Genomic DNA, 14,004 nt, shown 5'->3' on the forward strand with positions numbered 1-14,004 from the left:
GCAATGTCCAACAAACAGTACAATCAATAGTCATGAAGTAAACAACCAATTTTACATGGAGGAACCAGGATAAGCTCCATTCTCTTTTTGAATAGGGATCACAATATACATACAATACAATTCACCCACAAAATATATAGTCAATTCACTTCACGGTATATTCTGTGAAGTGCTTTAAGATGTCTTAAAGATGTGATAAGGCACTATATCAAACGCAAGGATTATTAGTAATTTACATTTATACAAAACCTTTCATGTCGAGAGGACGCTTCATACAGCTGGCTGAGCACCTTTAAAATATGTGTTTTATCCAAAGCTTATGCCATACATTACTTGGATGTGGGTTCAACCCACTTTTTCTGGTTCCCTTCATAAGAAAGCAAAAAAGGCTACATTACAAGACAATGTGTGTAGAGAGGAAGACCTCTGGCCTGGAGAAGCAATACCTCTCAAGAGTAAGTAGAAATCTTCCTATAAATACTGTGACCCATGGTTTTAGATGTCAGCCTAGTTCAGTTAGTTAGCAATCTTGCCTCTGAGTCAGAAGGTTGTGAATTCAAGCCCCACGTCAGGTTGTGAATTCAAGTCAGGGATTGAAACTCATGTGGGCTCTGCAGTGCTGGTGTGCGCTGCATTGTTAGAGGTGTTGTCCTTCAGGTGAGACATTAAACCGAGGTCCTGACTGCCTGTTCAGATGGATGTGAAAGATCCCATGGCATTATTTGGAAAAAGAAGGGAGTTTCTCCCAGTGTCTTGGACAACAATCCCTACAATTAAATTAGTCATTCACTTCATGGCTGTTTGTAGGACATTGCTGTACATAAGTTGGCTGCCGTGTTTGCTCACAAAATACACACAGTCACACCACTTTATAGTATATCCTGCGAAGCGCTTTGAGATGTCTCAACGACTTGATAAGGTGCTATATCAAATGGCAAGAATTATATTTATTTTGTGTTTACATTAGTTAAATGGAAGAAGTGCAAGATAAACAAAGTATTGGATTCAGCTTCTGGGAAGGCTGGAATTGAGGCTAATTTGCAGTGATTTGAAACAGGACTCCCTTAAGCAACCATGTTTGAAGTTAAATATTAGACTCCATTGTGCTTGAAGAAATTAGACCCTGTCAAGAGCAATTTCTTGTTGATGGCTAAATCCTCCAGAAATTCTCATCACCATATGATTGTGAATTGTACAAATCCATGGTCACTCTTCCCCCGCAACATACACATACATAGTCCTGTACTCCTTGACTCTAGGCTAAACATTATCATTCCCAAAGTTGTGTTGTACTGTAGGTCACATGTGGTCACTTGGGTAAATTGAAAGGGGCATTGTTATTTTTAAATACTCCAGAAAACCAATTTGCATGGCAGTAAAAAAAATATTTTACCTTTTGATTTATGTCTTTTTGGGTGTAAATGTCAAACATAAGTGTGTTTCAAAGCAGACTGGCATTAAAGGTTCATTTTGCTGGGTGACATGAAGCAGATGTTTGTACAACAACAAAATTGCATTTGTATAGCACCTTTCACTTTGGGAAGACGTCCCAAGGTGCTGGACAATCAGTGTTTTGGACCCGAGCTGGGGGTCGGGATCGGGGAGGGTGGAGGACAGGGGATGGAAGGAGGGTGACCGAGGGCATGGTCGAAGAGGAGGGTCTTGAGATGGGTCTTAAAGGAAGCAAGGGAGGGCCTTAGCTGGATGGATTGTGGGATGGAGTTCCAGAAGGTGGGAGCAGAGTGGCAGAAGGCTCGCCCGCCAATGGTGGGGCTGGCAAGACAGGGGAACTTGGGCATTGAATGACTAACCAAAGTGAAGCAGGTTGCAGCCTGCTGAGTGGAGGGATTGGGCAGGATGGTAGGGATTTAGGAGGTTGTAGAGGTAGGGGGAACAAGGCCATGGAGGACTTTGAAGGTGAGCACCAGGATCTTGAACTGTATCCGCTGTGTGATGGGAAGGCAGTGGAGTTGGATGAGGATGTGTACCTCAGGGGATCCATCTTGGCAGCACTTTCTCACTGGTTTCCAAACACTTGCACTGCAATTCTGTCAACAGCATTGAATACCATCATCCTCTTAACTGAATGTGGCCTCCTGAGAATGAATATTGAGCTTGGAACACACTTCTCTTGGGCCTTCTCTTCACAGGCACTGTTAATATAATGCTCTGGTGCTCTTTTAATATGTGCTCTGGTGAACGCTGTGTTTTTTAGTTAACAACTCGTAACTTGTTTCTGCACTGCCATCGTCAGTGCAGATCAAGGAGTGGACTGGTTGTAAAGAAACTTGAGCAGGCGTTAAAGCAGCTTTTACACTCCCACTGACACAACTATTGCAGAATTTAAAAAAAACATTCTGTGTGAAATAACCCAAAACCAAAATGTCTTATCCTGTTGCTATCAGTCATCCACATGTTTAAAATGTATAACTTTAGGAAAATACAGTGAAACGTGTTTATTTTTTTAAACTCTCTTAAGTCTAATCTGTATAAATCGTACAATCGCCCAAGTTGTACATCTGCCCAGGACTTTTCCTATTATTTATAAGTTTTACATAAACTCATACTTTGGTTAGTCATTCAATGTACAGTCCCAACTGATAAGACTTATGTAAGGTTTATTGTATGTCCCTCTTTAGGAACTAAATTAAATGCAGTATCCTGTAGTACTGAAACCCACAATTACATGTGTGTGTAAGCGTAACATCGCAAGAATTCAGTCCATAATTCAACTATACAAACATTTACTATAAAACTTCCGTTTTTTAAAAAAAATTCCCCCCCCACCCCCAAACTTCACATTCATTCTTACCTCTTGTCTTTTACTCCATTCTACATTTTTAATCACTTTCATTGTGATCTGCACATCTTGTTATAAAACACAAAACACATGTCCCTGGAGGATTGTGTTCTGAGTCTGCATTGTGGTCTATTAGGTTGACAAAGATGACTGGCTGCATTGGTTGTGAATGACATGAATCCAGCCTGACAGAAAGAGGATATGGTAGCTTCACAGATGGCAATGTCTCAGCACCCTGTGGACACTGGCATTGTGTTGTAAACAAATCTTGCACTTCAGATATTGAATCATTCCTTGCAGAATGAGGAGCTGCGGTTGATAAGATGCTAGTTACCTCATTTTATGCTTTCAACACGGTCTGAAATAGAGAAGACTGCTGAGAATGGGAGAATAAGTACATGAAGCACTACTCTCGATCAGATAAACAAATGACAATGTTGACACTATTATTAAGTAAAACTATCCTGCAGAAACCAGCTGCTTACCTACAATACCAGTTGAAGGCAGTAACTGAATAGACTGTGTGACCTCAATCGAGTAGACAATCCACCCCCTCGCCAAAACATGCTCAAGACACTGTCCCAGCTGAACCATGACACATAGCACTGTGGCAAAACCGCAATTAGAACAAAGCGAGCATAAACACAGACACCATCATCTGGTCACCATTATTGGAGCTGACCTAGTTTGATCCCACCCACCTCACTCTCCAAACAAAATTGTTGTAGGCTTCCCTCAAATAGTAATTCTCTCATTTGATACAGGTCTCACATTGAGTTGACGTCTCTAAGCATTTCACAAGGTGACTTGGCAAAACCATTGAGATGAATGGTTGGGTTGCTGGGTTCAGGGACTGGAGGAGTATTTTCCTCCCTCTCTTTCCCTTTCCCCAAATATTCAGAGGTTTATGATCAGAGCCTATGACCCATCATGCAACCTCTCTGGATTTCTTCTGAAGCTAAGTTTAAAAGTAATCATTTCCAAGCACCGATTACAACCTGAGCAAAAAGCTGTGCTATGTTGTTTGAACACATCACACGGTAGCAAGTGCCCTTTAAAATCTTATGACTTTAAATGCTCCATTTAGAATATTAATAAAAAGTTCCAATTCTGTTTGATTACCAGAATACTGAGCTGTGCATGTGAAATTTTATAATACAGTTCTAAATTGATGAAGATAATTTTTTTGTTATTTTTTACCTTGACTTAATGAGCAGATATTGTGGTTGTTTACTGTACAGATATCATTGCACATCCCATTAAACCAGTGAACTTACAAGTCAGCCCAGGAATTATTTGTGACCCAGCCCTCCTTTAGTTATACTATGATGACTTCCCAGATAAGTGATATTGCTGCGGTTGAGATTCAGTGCTATTCTCGCTCCTTTCGTGCTGTCTATGAGTGAAAGAGAAGGAATACTTTTAAGACATCAGCCTTTCACCACATCCATGGATCAAGTCAAAATGCTGAACTGAATCTAAAGGTCCTTAAAAAATATCAGTCATGTAGATTTTCTTCCCCTATAATGGGAAGGTGCCTGACAACAACAGCACTTGACAACAGTCCACAAGGAACGATTGAAACTAGGAGCTCACCAATTGGGTGCTGACACATGTTGCATTATTGTCCCAGTAAGGATTTTATTTACTCTGCCAGTTTTGTGCCTCTGCTTTTCATTCCTCTCCTCCTGCTGCTGAAGATTTTCGTATTCTTTTCTGATGGAGTGCTGCTCTGCAGGTGTCAATCTGGTACTTTCCCCCCCAAGGGATGCATTATTTAAGTGTTAGACCTAAACTGGAGTGTTGGTAGACTATTCAGTGAGCCTGATGCTGTTCTCGCTCGGGGTCCTCACACACAGGAATCTTTGAACATTGATTAGGCGTGGGAACACAAGCTGGTAGAGTGTCCTCTCTAATCTGTAGAGGCCAATTACAGCACCTCAAGTACTGCTCTGGCCTGGCACTGAGAACAGCTTTAGATTTCTAAAGCCTAGTGCTGCAGGAAGCATTGCCTTTATCCACTGGGGGAATGTGCAGGATCTTGAACAAGTTGCTGCTTGGAATTGTAACCCCCACCCCACAGTTAGTGAGAACCACTACATTAGACCGTGTTTACGTAACTGTTCTCCACTTAGTTTTGATGCCTTTAAATCCCCAAATTTTTTCTACTAGAACATGTTGTTATGATTCACATTTGTTTTTAAAAAGCAACACAATGCTATTCTCAAGCTTCCAGCACACATCGAATAAATAAACTAGAAATTTAAATGCCTACTTTAAATAGTTTCCACTTGAATAGCACTTTCCATCTAAACAACTTTGTTTTCCTTCTTCTTCCCCACAGGAAAAGGCAATCAATCGCCTTAAAAAACACGATTGGAAATAACAGCATTGTGAAGTAATTTTGAGAAGTTTTGACAATAAAAGGAGGAAACCGCTAAGACTTGGTTATTAACAACTGGCTGGTTTGTGTTTACTGGGCGAGCCAACTGGCTTTTGACCATGTCAATAGCTTTGAAGCAGGTGTTCAATAAGGACAAGACGTTTCGGCCAAAGAGGAAATTTGAGCCGGGCACTCAAAGGTTTGAACTGCATAAGAAAGCTCAGGCCTCTCTAAGCTCAGGGGTAGACCTAAAAGGTGCTGTCCAGCTGCCCAATGGTGAAGACCTGAACGACTGGATTGCTGTTCACGTGGTGGACTTCTTTAATCGTATTAACCTGATCTATGGGACCATATGTGAGTTCTGCACCGAGAGGAGCTGTCCCATCATGTCAGGAGGACAGAAGTATGAATATCGGTGGCAAGATGATCACAAGTATAAAAGGCCCACTGCACTACCAGCCCCACATTATATGAGCCTTCTGATGGATTGGATTGAGGTCCAAATCAACAATGAAGAAATCTTCCCAACAAGCATAGGTAAGTAACCTTTTGCACAGAGAAACAACAACAGCAAATTACACATATTTACGTCAGGAGGACAGCCCAGTGCGCTGGACAGTCAAGGATTTGGACCTGAGCAGGGGGTTGGGATTAGGAGGGGTGGAGGGCAGGGAGACATGCCACATGCCAGAGGGTAAGGGGAGGTGGATGATCAAAGGCACGGTCGAAGAGGAGGGTCTTGAGACATGCCTTGAAGAAGGCAAGGGAGGCTGTGGTATGGTATTCCAAAGCTTGAGGGGCAGGGAGGCTGAAGGTCCAGCCGCCGATGTTGGGGCGGGCAGGCCGGGTGGAGGACATGGAGCAGTCTGGAGCCTGCTGAGTGGAGGGAGCGGACAGGTTGATATGGGGTTAGCAGGTCACAGAGGTAGGAAGGAGCAAGGCCATGGAGAAGAGTACGAGGGATTTTGAACTCTGAGGGATGGGGAGACAGTAGAGCCGGGAGAGGGTGGGGATGATAGGGTCACGGAGCCTGGCGCGGAGAGTACATGAGCTACAGAGTTCTGGATGAACTGTAGCTTGTGGAGGACAGAGTTGGGAAAGTCGACAAGCAGGGAGTTGGCGTAGTCGAGCCTAGATGTGATAAACCTGTGAATGAGGGTTTTGGCAGCCTGAGGGGTGAGGCAATGGCAGAGCTGGGCAATGGTGCCCAGGTGGGGGAAGGCAGAGCGGGTCATGACACGGATGTGGGGGAGAAAGAATGAACATTACCTCCAAAAGCGAGAGACCTGGGTTTGATTCCTGAGCAGGGCGAACCCTTAGGCAACAACAACAAAATTACATTTGTAAAGTGCCTTTCACGTCGGGAGGACGTCCCAAGGCGCTGGACAGACAGAGTTGTGGACCCAAGCTGGGGCTTCAGGGGTCATGGAGGGTAAGCGATGGAGTAGGGAGATCGAAAGCACCGTCGAAGAGGAAGGTCTTGAGGTGGCTCTTGAAGGAGGCAAGGGAGAGGGCGAGGCGGAGGAACTGCGGGATGGAGTTCTAGAGCTGGGAGCAGAGTGGCGGAAGGCCTGCCTGCCAATAGTGGGGCAAGCGAGGCCGGGGACATGAAGCAGACCGGAGAGAGCTGAGAGAGCAGGATGGTAGGGGGTTAGAAGGTCGCAGAGGTAGATGGCAACAAGACCAGGAGGGCTTTGAAAGTGAGGACCAGGATCTTGAACTGTATTCTCTGTGTGATGGGAAGCCAGTGGGGTTGGGCAAGGATGGGGGTGATAGGGTCATGGAGTCTGGTGCGGGAGAGGACACGGGCTGCAGAGTTCTGGATGATTCTGCAGTCTGTGGAGAGAGGAGTTATGGAGGCCGACAAGCAGGGAGTTTGCATAGTCGAGACTCGACGTAATGAAAGAATGTATGAGCGTTTCGGCGGCCTGCGGTGTGGGACAGTGGTGGAGCTGGGCGACGTTGCGGAGGTGGGGGAAGGCAGAGCAGGTCATAGAGCAGATGTGGGGTAGAAAGGATTAAGGGAGCAAGTTTCCTTAATCCACATACCTCTATTTACCAAGCAGGAAGCAGGAACCCGGTTGTTAGTCAATTGACCGATCGCTTTTCCGGGGGTAATAATCCCTTCAAAAAAAATAATAATTTGGTCACTCAATGCACAACTGTGTGTGGGACACTGCTGTGCACAGTTGGCTGCCACATCTTGCCCACAAAATATACAGTAAACTCACTTCACATTATACTCTGTGAAGTGCTTTGAGACGTCTCAAAGACACGATAAGGCTTATCGGACTGGACCAAACCTCCCTCCCCCCACCGACCCACCATTTGTCTGGCTAGCCAGGGTTTTAGTGCAATTCGTAATCCAGACCTATTGGGATTAGAATGCTTTTGCATAAGTGGACACAGAGGCTGAGACAATAACAACATTTGAAAGGAAATTGAATAATCATTTGAGGAAGAATGTAAAAGGCTTTGGGGAAAGAGCAGAACATTAGAGACATTAACTCCAATGTAAGAACTAGCCCTTGTTTCATGTAGCCTTGTAGCTTTGTGGTTAGAGCACTCGCCTCGCAAGCGAGAGGACCTGGGTTTGATTCCTGGACAGGGTGAAACTTTAGGCAAGTTTCTTACCCCACACGCCTCTATTTACCCAGCAGTAGGAATCCAGTTGTTGGCGATTGGTGGATCGCTTTTTGAGGGTAATAATCCGTTAATTAAATAATAATTTGGTCACTCAATCCATGACTGTTTGTGGGACACTGCTGTGCACAATTGTCTGCCACGTTTCACCCACAATATACAGTCAGTTCACTTTGCAGTATATTCTGTGAAGCACTTTGGGACGTCTCAAAGACATGATATGGCACTATATCAAATGCAAGGATTATTATTATAATATTTAGGCTGAATGGCCTCTTCCTATTGCTGTAAATATCTACGGGGTAAAGTTTGTGACACTTCATAATGTGTTCCTTGTGTTAACTTTACCTCAATGATACTACGTGCTTTGCTTGGCAACGTTGGATTTAGCGGACCTCTTCATAAACTGACTTGCAAGGTCAGGCCAGACGAGTGACAAACAGCAATTGTGACAAAACAGGAATTGGATTATAATGTGGAGATGGATTATAATGTTAAAGATGCAGTTTATATTGGCAGTGGGGAGAGAATCAGACGTGTCTGAGCTGTGTAATCGTTTTTCCCTTGTGTCTATGTCTGTGTTGTGTGCAGACCTGGAGCTGCCAGTGAGGGTCAGTTGCATAACCAGCCATGTGGGGACTGTCTTCAATTCGTTTTTGTTTGTTCAAAAAAAAACACCTGTCCTTCAGTTGAAAATTGAGGACATTTGGCAAATGAAGAGAGTCCGGGAATTGTATAAGGTGGAGCATGCTGAAGCAGTGACTGACTGCCTGTGTTGTGATCTGTTGTGCTGCCAGTATTCTGTAACATGAGCTTCATCTTTCACTCTTACAATACCAAGTCTCTTGACTCTTTCTAAATGTTACGGTTCAAATGTGGAACTTTTTAAAATAAAAAGCTTCAAAGAATACTGTATGTTTATTCGACCTTGTGGCCTTAAATGCCTTGGTGTCAGCCTGAGTATATTAGCGATGACTTGGTATTGGAGTCTCATACAGGATGGACAATGATGTACTTTGACACTGGTTTGAAGCTTGGTTTCCGAGACCTAACGGTGACAAAATGTGTGGATGTTCAGTGTGCTACAGTTCCACATATTATCACTGCTAATGTTTTTTTAATAATTAGTTTGTCTCGAGTGTCCTGTGACTATCCCATTGCACTGCTATAATGGACGCATAATAACAGAAGGTGCTTTGCACTTGTGCCAAGAATATCAGATTCAGGGTTGAAAGTTCCTCTCACCTCCAATTGTCGTGTTGTTGACATTGTGCACTTTTTGCTGAGGAAAATTGGATTATCAGTGCATCTTATCAAAGCAACTATACTTTGCAGCAGATTTCATTTCCCATTTTGGATAGTGAAACCCTTTTAAGTGTTGGATTTGAACTGGAAATGCAATAATAGTCCTTTAGTCACTGGGCGTTAACTGGTGTCACTTCAGTTTCTTTACTGTGTGAAGTCATCATTTCACCAGACACTGGCGTGTGAATGGAAGAGTGGATGAAAGTGATCCGCTCTGCATGATACACTACACACCTGACCTTACCTAAGCATCCTTCTACAAGTCTGCAGCTGTCCTTTTCTTTAATGATAAAAGCATTAGCTAATCTGCTATTTCCTATGCACAAGGAGACTTAAATTTGTAAACAAAAGTGGGAAAGGTGAGTCACTGACAATAGGAATGTGATTGTGCCAGCTTTGTAATAGACTTCCTTGTTTAATTAATCAATTTGATATTAGATACTGGACTTGACAGTATCTTACCTCTTTTGTGGTTTACTGTGTTTTAAAAGGGTAGTGTGTCAAGCTGAGAAGAGTGAACCAGGTAATAAAAATAAAGCTTGCATTTGATATGGCGCCTTATCCAGCAATGTACCAAATGAATGTAAATTTGTATTTATTGTTATCACATTGTTGAGATATCTCAAAGAGCTTCACATGATGTTACTATGACGTGTAGTGTATACAGTGCATTAGGTAAGCCCTTTTTTAACAATATACTATATATTTACTTGTAGATAGAATATATATTTACACTTATCTCAAAAAAGAAACAAATTTCTGTGACAAGAAAGAAATAGCGCAACGTTATTATCCCATTAGAGGACGCAACAGACCCGGCTCCTTGGGGCGGGTTGGGGGTTGCTTCTATGCACTTCACTTTGATGAAGGGGTCAAGGCTTCTCCCCCCCGGGATTCTGCTGCCCTTTGCAGAGCGCTTTTACAAGTGGGGTCTTGTAAACCCCTTCCTCTCTGTCGCCCTCCCCCCTTTATGGGGAGTGCGGGCAGGTTAACAAACACACATGATGTGCAAACATTTTTGGGACGCTCCCTTTGAGCCAGTCGGCAAACGCCACTGTGCGCACTACATACATGTGTGCCCCCGCACATACCCTGATGTAGCAGTGAGCACCTTGGCCATTCTCCTCAAGACCTTGGTGGGAAGCCAGGTTTCCTCTGCCTTCTGGCTGATTGGTTGTTCATGTGAAATTAATTTAGGACTGTCTCAGCCCAGTAAACACTGGGAGTTGGAGCTCCTCCCCAGTCCAACTCTCTGACACTGATTTATTTTTACATTGACAATTTTATAGCACTTCTGTGCCTGGAGAACATCCCCACTCCTCCACTCCTGTTAAGCAGCAACAGGAATAGAGGTTGAAGCAAAACCAACCTTTAACCTGAGTGGCTGAAGCTCACTGGCTCCCCCTGCAGGGCTGGGTAGTAAATGCCACTACCATTCACCCTTCCAAAAGTCCTACAACAACTTTGATTTATGTACAACAACAGCTTGGATTTATATCATGCTCTTCACTTAGGGTAGCATCCTGGAGCACTTAAAGCATCTTGGAGAGCTTATGTAGTGGCAACTTTATTCAGGATAAAGTTTCAGAGTGCTTTCCAGTGGCACTTTGGACAGTGAGTAAAGAGGAAGGTGGGGTGTGGGGGTGACCATAAGCGCTGTTGAAGTGGTAGGTTTTAATGTGGGATTTAAAGAGAGGGGGGTGAGGCAGCGCGTTCCAGAGATTAAAGCGGACTGACTGAAGGCTTGGCCACAGATGATGCACAGAGGATACTGGGGACGCCCAGCAAGCTAATGATTGGGAACCTCTATAAAGATAATGGAGGATGTGAGAGGAAAGAGCGAGTTAAAGATTATAAAACTACTGTGTGTATTGGTGCAGCAGCTGGAGGTACATACGGTAGTTTTGGAAGAGATTTTAAAATCTGTTTCCCTTTTTTTGCCCTGATAAATTTCCTACTGCTGCCGAAGCTTCTTGCAAGTGAGTGGCAACAAATTCCTTTCTGGATTGCTGAAGGAGAACCGTCACAATGTGTATTTAGAACTGTCTTATGTTTTCCCTCAGAAATATCTTTTTCCAGTGGTTTGACTTTGGCATTACTGTGGTCAGAAATTACAACTCAAGACGTTTCCGAATTGAGCTATTTGTAGAAATTCTAATTTACGTTTGGGACATTTCATACCTGTGTGTGTGTATGGGGGTGGGATGACTTGCTGCTTGTCTGAGTCATTGGCTACTTTGTGAGTGATTGGCTATGGGACTGGGAGATGGTGAGAGAGTCTGACAATGTGGTTAGTTCGCCCACAAATATACAGTCAATTCACTTTACAGTGTGTTCTGTGAAGCGCTTTGGGACGTCCTCCCGACGTGAAAAGCGCTATATCAAATGCAAGGATTATTATTATTATTAGTGCACGCAATTGTACAACACCCTCCAATCACACAAGTCTCCATTGACACTCCAGTGCAGCGCTGCATTAATAGTAGTGCTGTGCTTTGAGTGGAGACTTTAAATCAAGGTGGACTTTAAAGATCCCATGGCACTATTTGAAAAGAGAAGGCCATCAATCCCCAGATAGAATTGGTCATACGTTTTACTGGTTTATGGACATTATGATGTGTAAATTGGCCATATTCGCCTATAAATACATAGTCACCACTATGCTCTTCTGTGTTTTACAGATATTTTGTGCATTAAGTTGTGCTCTCTGCAGAGGTGATTATGTGGCCTACACACAGAATATCCTGCCGCCTAGGACAAAGTTATAAATTGTATTGCACAACAAATGCCTCGTTGGAAAGGAAATGCTGGTAGCCAGTTGGCATAAGTACCAACAAATGAGAAATTAAGTGAATCAGAATTTAGAGGCTTTCCAGAAATATATGGACATTGACAACAGTCATTAATCTCTCAACTCCAGACCACAACAAAGTTGTCTATAATTCCTGTTGTTTTTAATGTTAAATGAACTCCAGAACATAACCTGTTTTTTTTTAAAAACCACTTGGTACTCGGGCTTTGAAACAAGAAAAAATATTTTTTTTTCTCTTCTCACCCCTGGACCGGAAGGACTCAGGTTCTCTGTGTTCTCTTTTTGAATAGCTGTGGGATCTTTAACTGCATCTGAACAGCAGACGGGACCTTAGTTTAACATCTTATCTGAAGGACGGCACCTCCGACAATCCACCACTGAAGCTAGCAAGAGGCTACCACTGAGCCAAGCTGACACACAATATAAAAGCAGCTTTGGTTTTCATGTCGCAAACACTCCTGCCATGGGCCACAGCCACTCAGAACCCCTTAGGCACTGTGCCTGAAATCTTCTCCTCCCCTTCCCTTCGTCACCTCTTCCTCCTGCTCCCTTTCCCTCGTACTCTAATCACATCACCAACACTACCGATTTATTTTGTCCCCTCTCCTGTGGGCCTCCTGTGTCACATGTCTGGGAGGGGATAGGGAGTAAGTTAGAGACGCAGGAAACTAGCAGTAAAATTAAGAGATGACAAAAGGAGTCAAAGTCAGAGTGTATAGTAGACAAAACATAAAAAGCTTCATTCAAAGTGCAGTTGCCTCTGCCCCACCCAGACTCTTTCTCACTTAAATGTTGTGGTTGAATGTTAATGTGGTTGGAAATAGCAAGGCAGTGGTGAATTATTGTTCCCAGGAAACGCCTCCTGTACAGTGCAGCATTATACTTCTGTTGCAGTCTGAATTGGGTTGAAGGTCAATGGGAGCTCTGGACATATTTATAATACAAATTTACATTTATGTACTATCTTCCACGTCCCAAAGAAGGACATCCCAAGGCGCTGTCTTGAGCCTGAGGTGAAGCGTGGGACTGGACAGAAGTTGCTGCCTGATACTTTTGGGGGTTTTTCTCAACATTTTTCGGATGGAAATTTTTCTATTTGGTTTAAATCCTTACAGAATAGATTATGGATACGTAATTACATTTAGACCTATGGTTATCAAAGGAAGATGGAGAGTTGTAAAAGTGCATGCTTGACCTCACCCAAAATGACTTGTGTGTATATATACACATCTATATTAATAGATATTTATACATACATATATGATAAATAAATAATGATTTTACCTGTATAGATATGGGGTAAGAAAATGGAAGGGATAATTAATACTGAAAATCATCACATCACCAAGTTGTACAATCCAAACCAGGGTTTAATTATCGATTGATTTCAGGAGTGAACTCCCCCTCCTGACTTTGGTTCAATGGTTTGGCCTGTGGGCCAACATGTGGTTATTGTTGTTGTTGCCGGCAGAGTATTTCAGTGCTACTTCACAAGACACCGACTTAACCCAAAGACAGCGAGTGTCGCTCAACGCCAGCAAGGATTGTCACATCACATCTTTCATGCCCCCCCCCCCCACCCACAGTGCAAAACTGTACTTTGCTGCTAATGGCCCAGCAAGGGTGAGACTGAGCCATTTCAGGCCAACAAAGCCCCAGATTGGATTTATTATAATAATAATCCTTGCATTTGTTATCTGTAGCACTTTGTTTGTTATCTGTTATCTCTTATCATGATGTCGAGACATCTCAAAGAGCTTTACAGAGTATACTGAAAAGTGGATTGACTGTGTATTTTGCTGGCAAAATTTCTAATCTTATATTATTTTAGACAACTGTACAGTTCATCTCACAGCTCGTGACAGTAATATTAGCCAGACTTCCTGGTCCTGATCCCAATCTGAAGAGATATGTACATGTCTCCAAGAGTCCAACACTCCACTGACGTTCACTGTACGAGTTCAGTCTTGGGTGAAGCATTGCAGGGTCACTGCTGTTGTGTGTGGATGTCCAATGAAAGCATAACTCAAAACCTTCGGGACTGAACAGGAGGAGGAAAGC

General features: G+C 43.2%; 1 protein-coding gene across 1 annotated transcript in view; it reads left to right on the plus strand.

The window, feature by feature from the left end:
* Nucleotides 1-14,004, plus strand: part of LOC103178072 (MOB kinase activator 3B) — a 77,674-nt gene that overhangs the window by 38,829 nt on the left and 24,841 nt on the right. Inside the window, exon 3 of the mRNA XM_007892579.2 lies at nt 5,145-5,720. Coding sequence (XP_007890770.1) covers nt 5,303-5,720 — 418 coding nt within the window. The 5' untranslated portion in view covers nt 5,145-5,302. The remainder of the gene's footprint in view (nt 1-5,144; nt 5,721-14,004) is intronic.

This window comes from Callorhinchus milii, unplaced genomic scaffold, assembly GCF_018977255.1.
Source record: "Callorhinchus milii isolate IMCB2004 unplaced genomic scaffold, IMCB_Cmil_1.0 Scaffold1, whole genome shotgun sequence".
NCBI lineage: Eukaryota > Metazoa > Chordata > Chondrichthyes > Chimaeriformes > Callorhinchidae > Callorhinchus > Callorhinchus milii.